This window comes from Topomyia yanbarensis, chromosome 3 (assembly GCF_030247195.1).
Source record: "Topomyia yanbarensis strain Yona2022 chromosome 3, ASM3024719v1, whole genome shotgun sequence".
Classification (NCBI taxonomy): Eukaryota; Metazoa; Arthropoda; class Insecta; order Diptera; family Culicidae; genus Topomyia; species Topomyia yanbarensis.
In genome coordinates, this window is record NC_080672.1 from 270,875,168 (window position 1) to 270,889,416 (window position 14,249).

Here is a 14,249-nt window from a genome sequence, read left to right on the forward strand (position 1 = left end):
AGATATGCATCTGGAGCATACGTCACCAGTCCGATCATAGCCATTATGGCTGAAGCAGGTACTCTACCGTTAGATCTTCTCATTCTCCAAACTGTAGCCCAATTAGCCATCAGAATGTTGGGAAACAGCAGGGAGAATGCTGACCTTCCCCTGGTTTGCCGAGCTTCCGAACGTTTGACAGAAATAGTCGGAACTGCTCTCCCAAACATCTACACCCGAACGCGACTATCTGATCGAAAGTGGTACGACCGCACACCCCAGATCCTTTGGGAAATCAAGAAGCGCGTAAAAGCTGGAGACCCCTCGGGTATTGTTCGTCCAGTTGTTCAAGAGCTCCTGACAAATCATCTCAGCCGTTCAACAATCGTCTACACAGATGGCTCGAAAGACGATACCGCAGTAGGCGCCGGAGTTTTTGGAGAACACTTCCAACAGTCACTTGGTCTTCCACAGCAATGCAGTGTCTTCTCGGCAGAGGCATTCGCAATAAAAACAGCGCTAACAACATTCAACACGGTCAGCGACTTAGTAATAATGTCCGATTCGGCCAGCTGTTTATCGGCAATCGAAGCCGGCACATCCCAGCACCCGTGGATCCAGGAAATTGAAAACCTGCTACGAAATCGTTCAATCAAGCTTTGCTGGATTCCAGGTCACGCTGGCATCCGTGGCAACGAGGAGGCAGACAGACTCGCTGGAGAAGCGAGGAACATTGCTCCGTTAGCTATATCTGTTCCGGGGGCAGACGCCGTCAAGCATATAAAAACAGCTATCCGAAACCAATGGTACCGTCGGTGGTCAGCGTCCACTGAAGTAAAACTTCGTGAAGTTAAATTCGACACAGTGAAGTGGACTGACCGCGAGAATTCGGCCGAACAGCGAGTTCTTACCCGGCTTCGAATAGGGCATACTCGGCTAACACACGACTTTCTGCTAAAGAAAACTTCACCACCAGTGTGCGACTGCTGTGGGATCGTTGTAGATGTCCGCCATGTGATCCTCCACTGCAGAAAGTACGACGACGTTAGAAGGAAGCACGACATCAAGTCGACTAGTCTGCGAGTGGCTCTGCGCAACGACAGGAAAAATGAGGAGAGTATAGTAAAATTCCTTAAGGAAACTAACCTATTTAAATTGCTATAAATGTATATTTTGATTTATAACTGCATAACTGATAACTGCATTGTAAAATTAACAGGTAAAATATTTTCTTCCGACACGAATGCACCCTTCCTTGGTGTAAAGTGTCGTTAATAAACAACAACAACAACAACAACAATTTTTCAAAACAAATGAAACACGTGGTGCAAAAATCAGTCAGCTGATTGCTGAACGATACGCTTGTGTGCGTGCCATCTCATATCGGTATAGTACTTTCTAACCGCACACAGATGCTGCACGTAACCCGAACATAGCCGAACATAACCGAACCTTTGTTTTGATTTTGGCATCGCTTCACCTTAAGACAATAAATATCAGTAAAATTTTTGGCTATCCTGAAGATGCATCCTAGCGCTCGAGACGCTTTACCGACTGCATAGGAGACGTGTTGTTTGAACGTAAGTTGAGAATCCAGAATCACTCCCAAGTCCTTCACGTGACTGACGCGTTCGATTTCGGTTTCTAGAAGACGGTACTTAAAATAGATGGAATCCTTTTTCCGTGAGAATGATATTACCGAGCACAGGTTTACATACATGCGGTTAATGGTACACCAGTCAGCAAAGGCTTGAAGCTGCTGTTGGAGAAATCTGCAATCTTCAATTGTACGAATTATGCGAAAAATCTTGAGATCGTCCGCGAAGGACAATCGGGGAGTCTTCGGAATTAGATGTACATCATTGAAGTATATCAGAAACATCAACGGTCCCAAGTGGCTTCCTTGAGGTATTTCTGACGTAGAAGTGAATATAGGGCCCTGGCAATCTCCTATGACAACCGCTATCTCTCGGTCTGTGAGGTAAGATCGAAACCACTGCAAAACACTACAATTTATTCCAAATCTCTCCATTTTTGCTATTATGATATCGTGGTTTAGCTTATCAAAAGCGGCAGATAAGTCGGTTTAAACGACGTCAGTTTGAGCGCGACGTTCCATACTCTCTGTTATGTAGGATGTTAAGCATAACAGGTTAGATGCAGTTGACCGCCCTGGCGTGAAGCTATGTTTATCGTCACTTAGGTACTGCTTATAGCCTGAAGAGGTTCCATAATCACCAGCTCGAACAACTTCGAGACAGCACTCAATGAAGTTATTTCACGGTAATTATTGACGTCTCGCTTATTGCCCTTTTTATGAACTGGGAACATGTTCGCTGATTTCCAGCAGGATAGAAAAATACCTCTAGAGCTCGTCGGGTCCCGGATTGAAAGATGACTTAAGTCGAGAGGAAGCTCTGGTAATCATCGTTGCATTAAAATCGATAGCACCCAGAGTGTGACCCCCAAGTGGAGCTCTGTTAGCGGCGAGTTCGGTTTGCTCAATAGTTAGTGCCTCATCTGTGAATACATTCGTTATTTTTTCCGAAAAAAAAGAACAAATGTCTCGAGATGTGGTAGGGAACATCCCATTGAAATTCATAGACGACGGTAGTCCTGATTCCTTGCGCTGTTTGTTCACATATTTCCAGAAACGTTTAGGATGCGACTTGAGATTACGCTGAATATTTTGCTGATATCGATAGAAACAGTGTTGACTGGCTCGTTTGTACGCATGGTTGAGACTGACGTTATAGTCTCTGAGTGATATTGTGCGATACTTGGTAAATCTCCGCAGGGCAGCTCTCTTTATAGACTTCAGCCGTCGTAGTTTTCTCGTTTGCAATGGAGGGCCGGTTTGTCGATGGTGAACTTTCTTTGGAACGTGCCTGTCAATAGCGTACACCAGAACGTTTGAAAAGGTTTGAACTGAGGTTTCGACATCTTCGGGGTCCAGAATATTTTCCCAATCGATGGTAGAAAGGAGATCTGCGACACTGCGATGATCAGCTTTACGGAAATTGTAGGAGACAGAAAGCGGTAATATATCGAAGTCATGCACCACAGAGCTATCAATCGTGGCGATCAGTGGAGGATGATGTGCCACTGGTTTTACTAGGGGAGAGGGAGCCGTCACTATTGATGTGGCGGAAACATGATCGCTGACAAAACAAAGATCGAGATGGCGGCTATTCTCATTGGCAATAGGATTGATTTGTAGTAACGTGGCTGAGCTATAGCTGTCAAGTAGCCTCACTGCACATGGGTGGAGAAAGGAATGGTCCAAATCCGGATAAAGAAATCCATTACGGAAAGATTTCCATGAAATGCTAGGAAGATTAAAATCTCCTAGTACCATGATCTTATCAGCAGCGTCAGCATATTCGAGGATAGTAAAAACTGAGCTGCAGTGTGCTTCAACGTATTCGGTATCACGAGCGCGGTCGGGTGGAACATACAACGAACACAAGTACAACTTACGGTCGCCAAGCTCGATAATCGTCCAAACCTGCTCTAAACAAACCCAAGAAGTGTTCTCGACGATTCTTGCCTTCAAGCTGGTTGTAACCGCTACTAATACGCCGCCTCCGGTGGATTTTCGGCTGTTGCTAGGGCTCCGGTCACAGCGAAAAACCTCGTATTCAGTACCGAACATCTGACTGGAAAGCGTTCAACCATGTTTCGACGAAGACAATGATGTCAAAACTCTTATCGGAGACTGCAAGACGGTATTGCTCAACGATTGAATTAATACCACCAACATTTTGGTAGTATAACAGCAGTTTAGCCCGTCGTTGACCAATGCTGGAAATCGAAGAGCTTTGAGGCAAGGAAGAGCTCATAGATGCATTGTACTTGCCTGAGGTAGGTTTGCGGAAGACCCCTCGTCCCATCCCTATTAAAACACTTTTATTTTTTATTACGAGTTTTTCGTAAAATCTACGAAATGACTTTCAGTGGCTTATTACGAATCGACTTCATTAGGCAAGCGAATTGTTCGCTTATATATACGAAAGTCTTTATAATATTTCCTGGCCCTATTTCGCTTTTAGTTGATTCAGAATTCGGAGCAGTACGGCTTCGATCGGTTTCAGTTGAGCCATCGCGAACTGTTCGTTGTTTTTTTATGAATAAGTTTGAGTTTTTCTCTCTTCCGGGATAATTGCAAAGATAAGGAGCTCATTCCAAATTCCGCCGTAGCAATACCAAAAAATATGCTAATAAATACAAAAACTTTTCCAAGACGAACGAAAAAGAATTCGTGCGACCAACGAAATCGTTCGTAACACTCACAAACCTTTATTAAAACAAACGAAACATTTCGTTTCATTCACGGAAAATAATTTCGTTATCAACGTGACATTCATGAAATGTACACTAAATATGTAGAATTTGCGAAAACTTTCGTTCAACAAGCGGCCATTTCTTCAGTTCATGAAATATACGAAATCTACTATTTACAACGCACGAAAATACTTCACTGCACAAAATGACGAATGAATTCGTGCATTGCACGATCAAATTAATCGTATTTACGAATTTATATTTTCAGTGAGTGCGCTGTCAGATGACGTGTGAAATTTCAGGAGCATTTTGTAGTAGATGGGGGAGAGCTTCACCCAGGACCAGCTTCCACAATTAGTTTCCAATAGCCACAAAAACATCAGGTGCAAACACAACACTGTACTATAAAAGCCATTTCGAGTTAAAATCGCGAAAAAGACCTCTGCTCCACCATTTCGAACATAATTGTCTCGGAAAAATATGGAAACAGTTAGTGGACAGTCGTTATTTTTCATCCGCTTGCTACTGTCGCTTGAGCAGCGGACAGTAGTAATAATGTGCAAATAATCGTTACCAACTTTTTGTCATGAAGAGTTGTATGATGCTAATAGTTTTGGCATTTTAATGTGGATGCTAGGCAAACTACGAGACATAAAAATAGGACCACATTCGTTATCTGATCACAACTTCGGTATCTCCCGAATTTTTGCAGTTTAAATATTATTGTTCCTTGGGAAAAATATCGAAAATTGCGTTAAAAATCTATCTTAAGCCAACTCGTTGCCAGCTTATAGAGAAAGAGCGGTCTAAGATATCATTTTCGAAAAAAGGACAGATTTTGATAAAAGAACCGGTGAAAGAGGGAAAAGCGCAGCGAGAGATTGTTTTTGTGTTCCAGAAAAAATCGACAACATGTTTTCTATTTACACTTATTTCAAAAGACTTTCTATTATGGATAGGTACATTTAAACCACCTGCAATCACCGTCACCCAGGACTCTCCAGAAGAGGCTTCTAAACTTATTGGTAGGATCCCAGTAAAGTCCAATTAGACCAATAGACACTCAAAGATTGGACTGGAGTTCGCTAAACAACAACTAAAGTGGGCTGATTTCGAAAATATAGCGGGACATCCTATGGGCAGATGACAAAGGTGTAAAATTATTTGATTTAAAAGGCAACGATTGGTTCGAAGTTCAGAAATTCTTAACGTTAGTCGCAATATAGTCAAACATGGAGGAGAGAATATTATGGAATTGCCGGAACAAAGATATTATGGATTAATATTTTAATGCTGGGATCTTTAGCGATTCCACACTGTTGAGTGATAAATGTAACTGAAGTGTCAAGTTTATACAAGCTAATGGTTCAAATAATACTGCTCATACCGGTAAAAAGTGGTAAGATGACCTTAACATCCACGTAATGCTGAATTTATGGTTCTTAATCCAAATAAAAACTTATGACAGATCGTTGAAGAATCAATTGACCCTGACAAACCTTAAGATAAAAACCTGTTTTAATCCACCTGGCGGAGCCAATGTGCCTTTCTCAATCATGAACACGAGAATTTTTTAGTTGCTTATATTTATTAAAAGCTGTATGTATACATTACAATTTTATTATTCATGACTTGACAACTATATGCAAGAAAAGAAATCATTATTCGAGTTCTAAAATTTTGTAAAAGAAAAAAACAACCACGGTAATATTGAATTGAAAAACCTGTTTTAATCCACCTAGAGGTGCAATTGTGCCTTTCTCATTTCTCCAAACTATGATTTAATAGCTGGTTCGTACGATATAACATTATGGAAATGTCTTTCATTCTTATTACACTTGGTAAGTATATATAAGAGCACCTTTTGCATTCATCGCAGTATCGGTTTGAATCGGAGTTTTTCATGTGATCGCACTCCACAACCCGTAATTCCGGAGCCGGAAGTCGGATGGAGATGGAATTTAATATCTGTTTCCGGGGACGCAACACCTTTCATTCGAGACTAAGTTGATCAAATCGATCTAGCCATTTTCGAGAAACCAATATAACCGTTATTCTGAATTTGGATGCTTCCGGATCCGTCGATGGTGGTCAGTGTGGCCAAAGAGACTTTGAATGACTGTTGGTGACCTAGATCTACAAATTCAACAGTTGTGTTTACATTTTGGAAAAAAATTCACCTTTTTACATTCATCGCAGAATTCGTTAGAATCGGGATTTGCTGCGTGATCGTACGTATCACCCTGTAATTCAGGAACCAGAACTCGGATCCACACATAATTCAACAGCGGCTGATGGACCTTTCATTTAAAATCAAGTTTGTCAAAATCGGTTCAGAAAATTCCGAGAAACCGATGTGGACAAACCAACAAATTTTGTTTTGTAACCATACTCTTCAACTCATAATCCGGAACAAAATGCACAGCAACTGTTATGGCAGTCAACAACAGAAATGAAGTGCGACGCTGCAATTATTGCAGAGCCGTATCGTGTCCCTCCCGATAACGGTAACTGGGTGGTGGATAGTGCAGGGATGGCGGCAATCCAAGTGATGGGCGGTTTCCCTGTTCAAGAAGTGGTGGATAGCACACACGAAGGTTTCGTGATCGCCAGGATAAACGGCGTATTCGTGAGTAGCTGTTATGCTCCTCCACGGTGGACACCAACTCGAACGCCGGTTGTTATAGGAGGAGATTTCAACGCTTGGACCGTGGAGTGGGGTAGCAGGCTGACGAACGCACGAAGTTACAGCCTATTGGAAGCACTGGCGAAGCTGGACGTAAAGCTGTGCAATGAAGGTTCCGTAAAGACGGTCGGAAATCCATCATAGACGTAACATTCTGCAGCGCGTCGCTGATGGATGACATGAATTGGCGAGTTAGTGAGCAGTACACACATAGTGATCACCAAGCCATCCACTACACCATTGGTCGGCGAAATCGTACGGTGACGCAGAGAGTGAGGACTGGCGAGCGGAAGTGGAAAATACAGGAATTCGACAAGGACCTTTTTGTGGAAGCACTTCGTGCTGACAGCGCCACTCCAATTCTGAGTGCCGATGAGCTGTTGGAAATAATAGCTAGGGCATGCGATATAACAATGCCGAGGAAAATGGAGCCGAGGAACTACCGGCGTCCGGCGTACTGGTGAAACGAAAGGCTAAGCATCATCCGGGCTACTTGCTTAAAAGCCAGAAGACGCGTTCAGAGAGCAGGATCTGAGGCAGTCAGAGAAGAGTGTAAGGTAACATTCCGGGCGGCCATGGCCGCTTTTAAACGTGAGATAGTGCTAAGCAAGTCCACCTGCTACAAGGAGCTGTGCAGAGAAGTAGACGCTAACCCCTGGGGCAATGCTTACCGTGTCGTTATGGCCAGGATCAAGTGTCCAATGAAGCCAGTCGAAATGTGCGGCGACAAGCTGAAAATTATCGTGGAAGGCCTTTTCCAGAAGCACGACCCAACCGCATGGCCGCCTACACCGTACGCTGATGCAAACGGTGGAAATGCAGGTTTCCAACGACGAGCTCCTTATAGTGGCAAAAGGGCTGAAAGCGAAGAAAGCTCCCGGACCGGATGGTATCCCCAACGTGGCACTGAAGACTGCGATCCTGGCGTTTCCGGACATGATCAGGATAGTCCTATAGAAATGCCTGGACGATGGCTACTTCCCGGATAGATGGAAGATCCAGAAGCTGGTGTTACTGCCAAAACCAGGGAAATCACCAGGAGATCCAGCATCGTATCGGCCTATATGCCTGCTGGATACTCTCGGTAAACTCCTGGAAAAAGTCATCCTCAACAGGCTGACGACCTACGCTGAAAGTGAGAACGGACTATCGCAGAGACAGTTTGGGTTCCGGAAAGGAATATCGACGGTGGACGCCATCCGCATCGTCATCACGAACGCGGAGAAAGCATTGAAGCAAAAGAGAAGGGGTAATCGCTACTGCGCCGTGGTAACGATAGACGTGAAGAACGCGTTCAACAGTGCTAGCTGGGGAGCCATCGCCGTAGCGCTGCATAGAATGCGGGTTCCGGACTATCTGTGCAGGGTTCTGAAAAGTTACTTTCAGAACCGAGTACTGGTCTACGAAACGAACACGGGGCAGAGGTCGATTAGGGTAACGGCGGGTGTACCTCCGGGCTCCATACTCGGCCCAACGCTCTGGAATATTATGTACAACGGAGTGTTAACACTGGAACTGCCCAGGGGAGTGGAAATCGTTGGCTTTGCAAATGATGTCCTGACGATAACGGGCGAGACCCTTGAGGAGGTGGAGATGCTGACGGCAGAGACAATAGGCATCGTGGAAACCTGGATGGTTAACGTCAAGTTGCAGCTGGCTCACCACAAGACTGAGGTAGTGCTGGTTAGCAATCGTAAGCAAATCCAGCGTCTCGAGATCAGCGTCGGGGGACAATCCATTTCATAGATGCGCGCGCTGAAGCACCTGGGTGTGATGGTTGACGATCGGTTGAATTACAACTGCCATGTCGACTATGTATGTGAGAAGGCTGCGAGGACAACTAGCGCATTGGCAAGGATCATGCCGAATCACGGAGGGGCAAGAGGCAGCACGAGACGTCTCCTGGCGAATGTCTCATCCTCAATCCTGAGATATGGCGTACCGGCCTGGGCTGCTGCGCTGAACTCAAAGCGGAACCGGACGAAGTTGACAAGCACTTTTCGCCTAATGGCTGTTCGTGTCGCGAATGCGTACAGAACGATATCGTCGGAGGCGGTATGCGTAATTGCCGGGATCCCATCTGCATCACTCTGGCTGTGGTCGTAGAATGCTACCAGCGGAGAAATGAACGTAATGCAAGGAGACTGGTTCGAGCGGACTCGTTGGCTAAGTGGCAGCAAGAGTGGGATTACGCGGATCCCATAACCCATTTGTCAGGGCATGGATATTTCCGGAAATACCTACATCGGTTTGGACACGCTTCGTCAACCCTTTGCCCGGAGTTTGTGAACGTGCAAGAGACACCGGAACACGTGGTCTTCGAATGCCCCAGATTCGAAGAAGTGCGAAGGGGTATGCCTGATATAACAGTGGATAATATCGTCGAAGAGATGTGCCGCGACGAGCATATCTGGGACGCTGTCAACAGAGTTGTTCGAGTATACTCTCCGAGCTGCAAAGGAAATGGCGAAGGGACCAACAAATTAACGACATTGGTTAGAACGCTGCAGTAGAGCCACAAATAGGGTTTTGGGGAGAAATTCCGCCGCCGGGAAACTCACCGACGGTGTAGACTGGGTCCACCGCCGGGGACCAGTTGAGTAGTACGCGATGTAGCACCGGGCTCGGGTCGTCGGTGCGCCAGCGAACCGGACGTCAGGCTCCACCGGAATCGCCAGACCGACCTCGACACTCTACCGGGTAGCTCGTGAGTAGGCTAGATCCACCGTCGGGGATTAGACCGAGTAGACCGCGTCGAATAGCCAGAAGTGGGTCGTTGGGGCGCCAGTGAACCGGAAGCTACGATCTACCCGGAATCGCTGGATGGACCTCAGCATCTGGTGGCTGGCCGTTGAGTAGGCTAGGTCCACCGCCGGGGACTAGACCGAGTAGACGAGGCGGGGAGCTTAATGGCTCACAGAAACGTACATCGGCATCGGGAGCGGTCTGCCGCCGGGGAATTCACGATAGGGCTGATTCGGCGCCGTGAACTACCCGACAGAATCGTGACGAAAAGAGAAGCTAATTGGCTCACGAAACAAACACTGGTAACGAAAGAAATTCTGTTGTCGGGGAACTCTCAATCGGAGTATGATAAGCGGAAAAGCTGGATGATTTTAGTAGAGCTAAATGGCTCAAGAAAGCGGGTATCGGTGTCGGGGGAAATTCCTCCGTCGGGGAACCATAGGTCGGAGTAGGATGAGTTCACCGTTGAGCACTATCCAAGTGGATCGTGATAAGGCTGGGAGCTGAATGACTCACGGAAACATGAGCTGAATGGCTCAGGGAATCAGCACCTAAACGGCTCACCACGAGAAATAAACGGCGACGTAATGGATGGAGACAAGAAGCAGGAGAGGAACCGAGAGTTAAATCAAAGCTCATAGGTCGTGCCACTCCATGAACCAAGCGAGGCTCCGAGATAGAGCAGCAGAAGAGGTGCGACGAAAGCGCAACGAAACCCCCCCCCCCACGAAGTAATACGATGACGTAGTTCCGTGGGGAAGAAGGGCGTAAAAAGTAAGGAATGTTTTTAGTGGTTAGTCACGAACGTGAGTCGTGAGTCCCACACAGTGCTAATACACTACAGGCCAGGCTTTTGAAGCTTTTTTAACCTTACTATTAAAAGAAAACACACACACATACATTCACACACACAGACATTTGCCGATCTCGACGAACTGAATCGAATGGTGTATGGCACTCGGCCCTCCGGGCCTCGGTTAAAAAGTCGATTTTTACAGTGATTGCATAGCCTTTCTTTATATGAGAAAGTTAAAAAAGATGCGAAATCGGTAAAGTCCCAAAAAGTCGATTGTCATAAAAATAAAATAAAATCTCGACGTTTTATGCATTGTAAAGATGTTTGGCATCAAAAATACGAATTCGATTTCCGAAATTTCATGGGGTCCCCCCTTGGAAAAAAATTTTGAGTTCCGGGTTATATGGGAATTTCATATGTGACCGGACTGCAGGGATGCATAAAGCACAGCACGAGAGCCTAACACGAGCTGAGCGGCCGCTTTGAACGAACCAACAGCAATAAGCACTGACACCGCTCGTGCTAGGTAACCTTCGTGCTCAAGCTGTAGGATTCGAAGAGCTAGCACAACGAGTTAGCACGATAAGCTAGCACCATGAGCCAGCTCGGTGAGCTAGCACGAGTTAACTCAATGAGCTGGCACGGTAAGCTTGTCCGATGAGCTAGAACGGTGCAGTAGTGTAAGCTATGGAACGAATGAATAGGACAAAGCAAGAACTATGCGTTGGTGAATGTGCGACAGGTTACTGAAAAAACGATGCAGGCATCATTACTCACACCAATGCGTTGTTTTTTTATTCTGCTTTGCTATAGCTGAGCTATAGCTCCGTGCAGCGTGCTAGCTATCACCGTGCTAGCGAGGGCTCTCGCTCATCGGTGCTCGTGCTACTTGCTAACTCTAGCTCATCGGAAACCAGCGCAACCACTAGCTCAATGAATTTAACGCTGACACATTATGAGTCAGTGCAAAGCAATAGGACACGGAGCAGCACTGTTCTTGTGCATGCCTGCCGGACGGTTTAGTTTATATTTCCGAAACCATATAAGCGATCCGTACGAAATTTTATATATTTAAATTTATAGTCAGTTCGGGATAAAATTTAATAGCCATTTACGGAACGCAACATCTTTCATTTGAGACTAAGTTTGGTTGATACGGTCTAGCCATCTCCGAGAAACCGATGTTACTGTCATTCTGAATTTGGATGCTTCCGCCGAGGCTTCCGGAACCGATGGTGGTGGCCAATGTGACCAAAAAGACTTTGAATGACTGTTAGTGACCTAGTACTACAAATCGAAGCAGCTGTGGAAAAATTTTCACCATCATACATACATTGCAGAATTTATTAAAATCGACATTTTCTACGTGATCGTACTCATCACTCTGTAATTCCGGAACCGGAAGTCGAATCCATTAGAAATTCAATAACAGGCTATGGGAACGTTGCACCTTTCATTTGGGACTAAGTTTGTGAAAATCGGTTCAGCCATCTCTGAGAAAAGTGAGTGAGATTGTGTTCGCGTACACACACAGACGCACATACACACACAGACATTTGCCGAACTCGACGAGCTGAATCGAATGGTATATGTCACTCGGCCCTCCGGGCCTTCGTTAAAAGGTCGGTTTCCAGAGCAATTACAATACCTTTCTATTGAGAAAGGCAAAAAGAATAGATAAGAGATATGCAAGAAGCATGGTCCGCTATCCTAACTACTACATGGCGCACTGTGGCTCAGTCAATGTCGAACAAATTTCCACAATTTTTAAGAAATGCGAACTATACTAACGAATACTAATGTAAATCTTCAGGCAGGATCACTAACTCATTTAATCAATTTTCACAGCAGTGCTGTAAAGTGGCCTTGTTAGTTCGCTAACTTTTCGAGTTTCAAATATTGGTTCTTTCAATTTCAATGTAAAGGTGGTGGATAAGTTCTATTCTCATATTGTTCATGAAAAGAAATCGTAAATTAAATCATTTGCGTTAAAATGACTCTAACGAATGAAAATGAAGAGAATACCTTATTTTTCATTTTATATAAGGTGAACTTATTGTTTTGTCCGACACTGCTGTAAATCATTTATCGTAATAAATCTAATTTAATCAAAGTTACTATGTTCCACAGTAATAACATTCTGATACTTGATTTATACGAACTATTGATTTTAATTAGCATCCATATACCTTCAGTTTCTGACATTTGTACTAAACACTCCACTCACCTCATGATATTGTTCCAGGGCACCACTCCATGTGCCGTATCGATGAAGCGAATCGCACTGACCATCAGATAGCAGTTCCCCTCGCAGTACTCCACAAACACCAGCAGCAGCTTGAGGGCAGTCTTCACCACTAACCGATACTTGGATGCGATCAACGAGTACAGCCATTGAATGGTGGGCGCATGTTTCATCACTCCATTCATACCATCTACGTACAGCATGACCTGTCCGAGAGCCCGGAGGATGTAATTCTGGTAGTTCTGGTCCGCTTCGTTGCCAATCTGAACCAGACAGATGAGGCCTCCGAGTGCCACAAAGCCATGCACCAGATCTTTGTCTTCCTGGAATATTTGCTTCAGGGAAAACAGCGCCCGCCGCAATTCACGACCCTCCGATGACAGAAGTTTTTCTGAAAAGTAGATAAAAAATGTTGCATTTGTGTTAATGTATTTCATCATAAGCAATCAGATGTTTGGGAGAAAGGTTACAATAATCTTTAAGAATGGAATCCTTTTCGATAAATTGTACAACCATTCCAGACATAATGTGGAAAATCCAATCTCAAACTCCCATAAAAATACCATTGAACACAACAAACCACCGAATAGCCAGACAGGGAGCGACATAGCAAACAAAGCAATAAAAACTTTCCGACCGACCTGCGGGGTACTAGGGCAGGAGAACTTTCCGGCGATTACCTTTTATCCAATAGTCTGATCTTGTTGGCTTGAGTAATTCTTTCCACTCGGTAAAACTTTCAGATAAACAATGCCAAAGAATATTGTTTCCTCCCAACCTGCACCGAAGAAACGACTAACTTCAAGCAATCTACCGACCGGCCACCTCAGCACAACTGCTTTGAGCAGACTTTTCACTGAGGAGCAATTTTTCTCTTCGCATTCGAAGAAAGGTTTGGGGTTGAGCTTTGTTTGAGTAGTCCTTGCCCGATGCGTCCGGCAGTCAACTTCGCAAACTGCTTATGCTGTTGCTGCACGTGATAGTGTGGGAGAGTCGGAGAATCGGTTGAGGTTGAGGATCGTTTTGGAACCGGGTACACCTTCTGCCATTAGATGCAACATGTGCTTCGGTGACGGCATGCGGATAGCGATTGGAACGGGGAAGTGTATTTTGCTGCAAGCTATCCTTTCTCTTTCAACCCGAGCAGCTTTACAGCGTTGTTCGGTGGCGCCAAGCATTCCTGTTTTGGCATAAACGGATAGATACCGCGACGAGTGAAAGGTGGAAGGCGGTAGCAAAATACGAGATTCACTACTTAATGAATGATTGATGTAGGCTCCCCTCAACTAGACCCGGTAATGGATTGTGACAACGATTATCACTGTAAAATTGTTGCCTCCAGGACATAAGGATGATTGATTTTTGATCAGCTTGAATCCAAATTAGAAAAGTACTGACTACTATCATAACTTTTTTCTTTTTTATTAACAACTAAAAGTTGACTCACTCGTTTTCCTTTTTTTATGTTTTTAACTACATTTAATTAGCAAGGGACTGGAAAATGAAGCATATTT

The 14,249-nt window shown here is 44.8% G+C and overlaps 1 protein-coding gene across 10 annotated transcripts in view; it reads right to left on the reverse strand.

Moving 5' to 3' along the window:
• LOC131692285 (FH1/FH2 domain-containing protein 3) overlaps positions 1-14,249 on the reverse strand; it is a 428,161-nt gene that overhangs the window by 48,056 nt on the left and 365,856 nt on the right. For all 10 annotated transcript variants that reach the window (XR_009305953.1, XR_009305954.1, XM_058979247.1 and 7 more), the window contains one exon: positions 12,718-13,126. Coding sequence is in view for 8 of the 10 variants with exons in the window: in XM_058979247.1 (XP_058835230.1) it covers positions 12,718-13,126 (409 nt within the window). In the remaining 2 variants the exon portion in view is untranslated. The remainder of the gene's footprint in view (positions 1-12,717; positions 13,127-14,249) is intronic.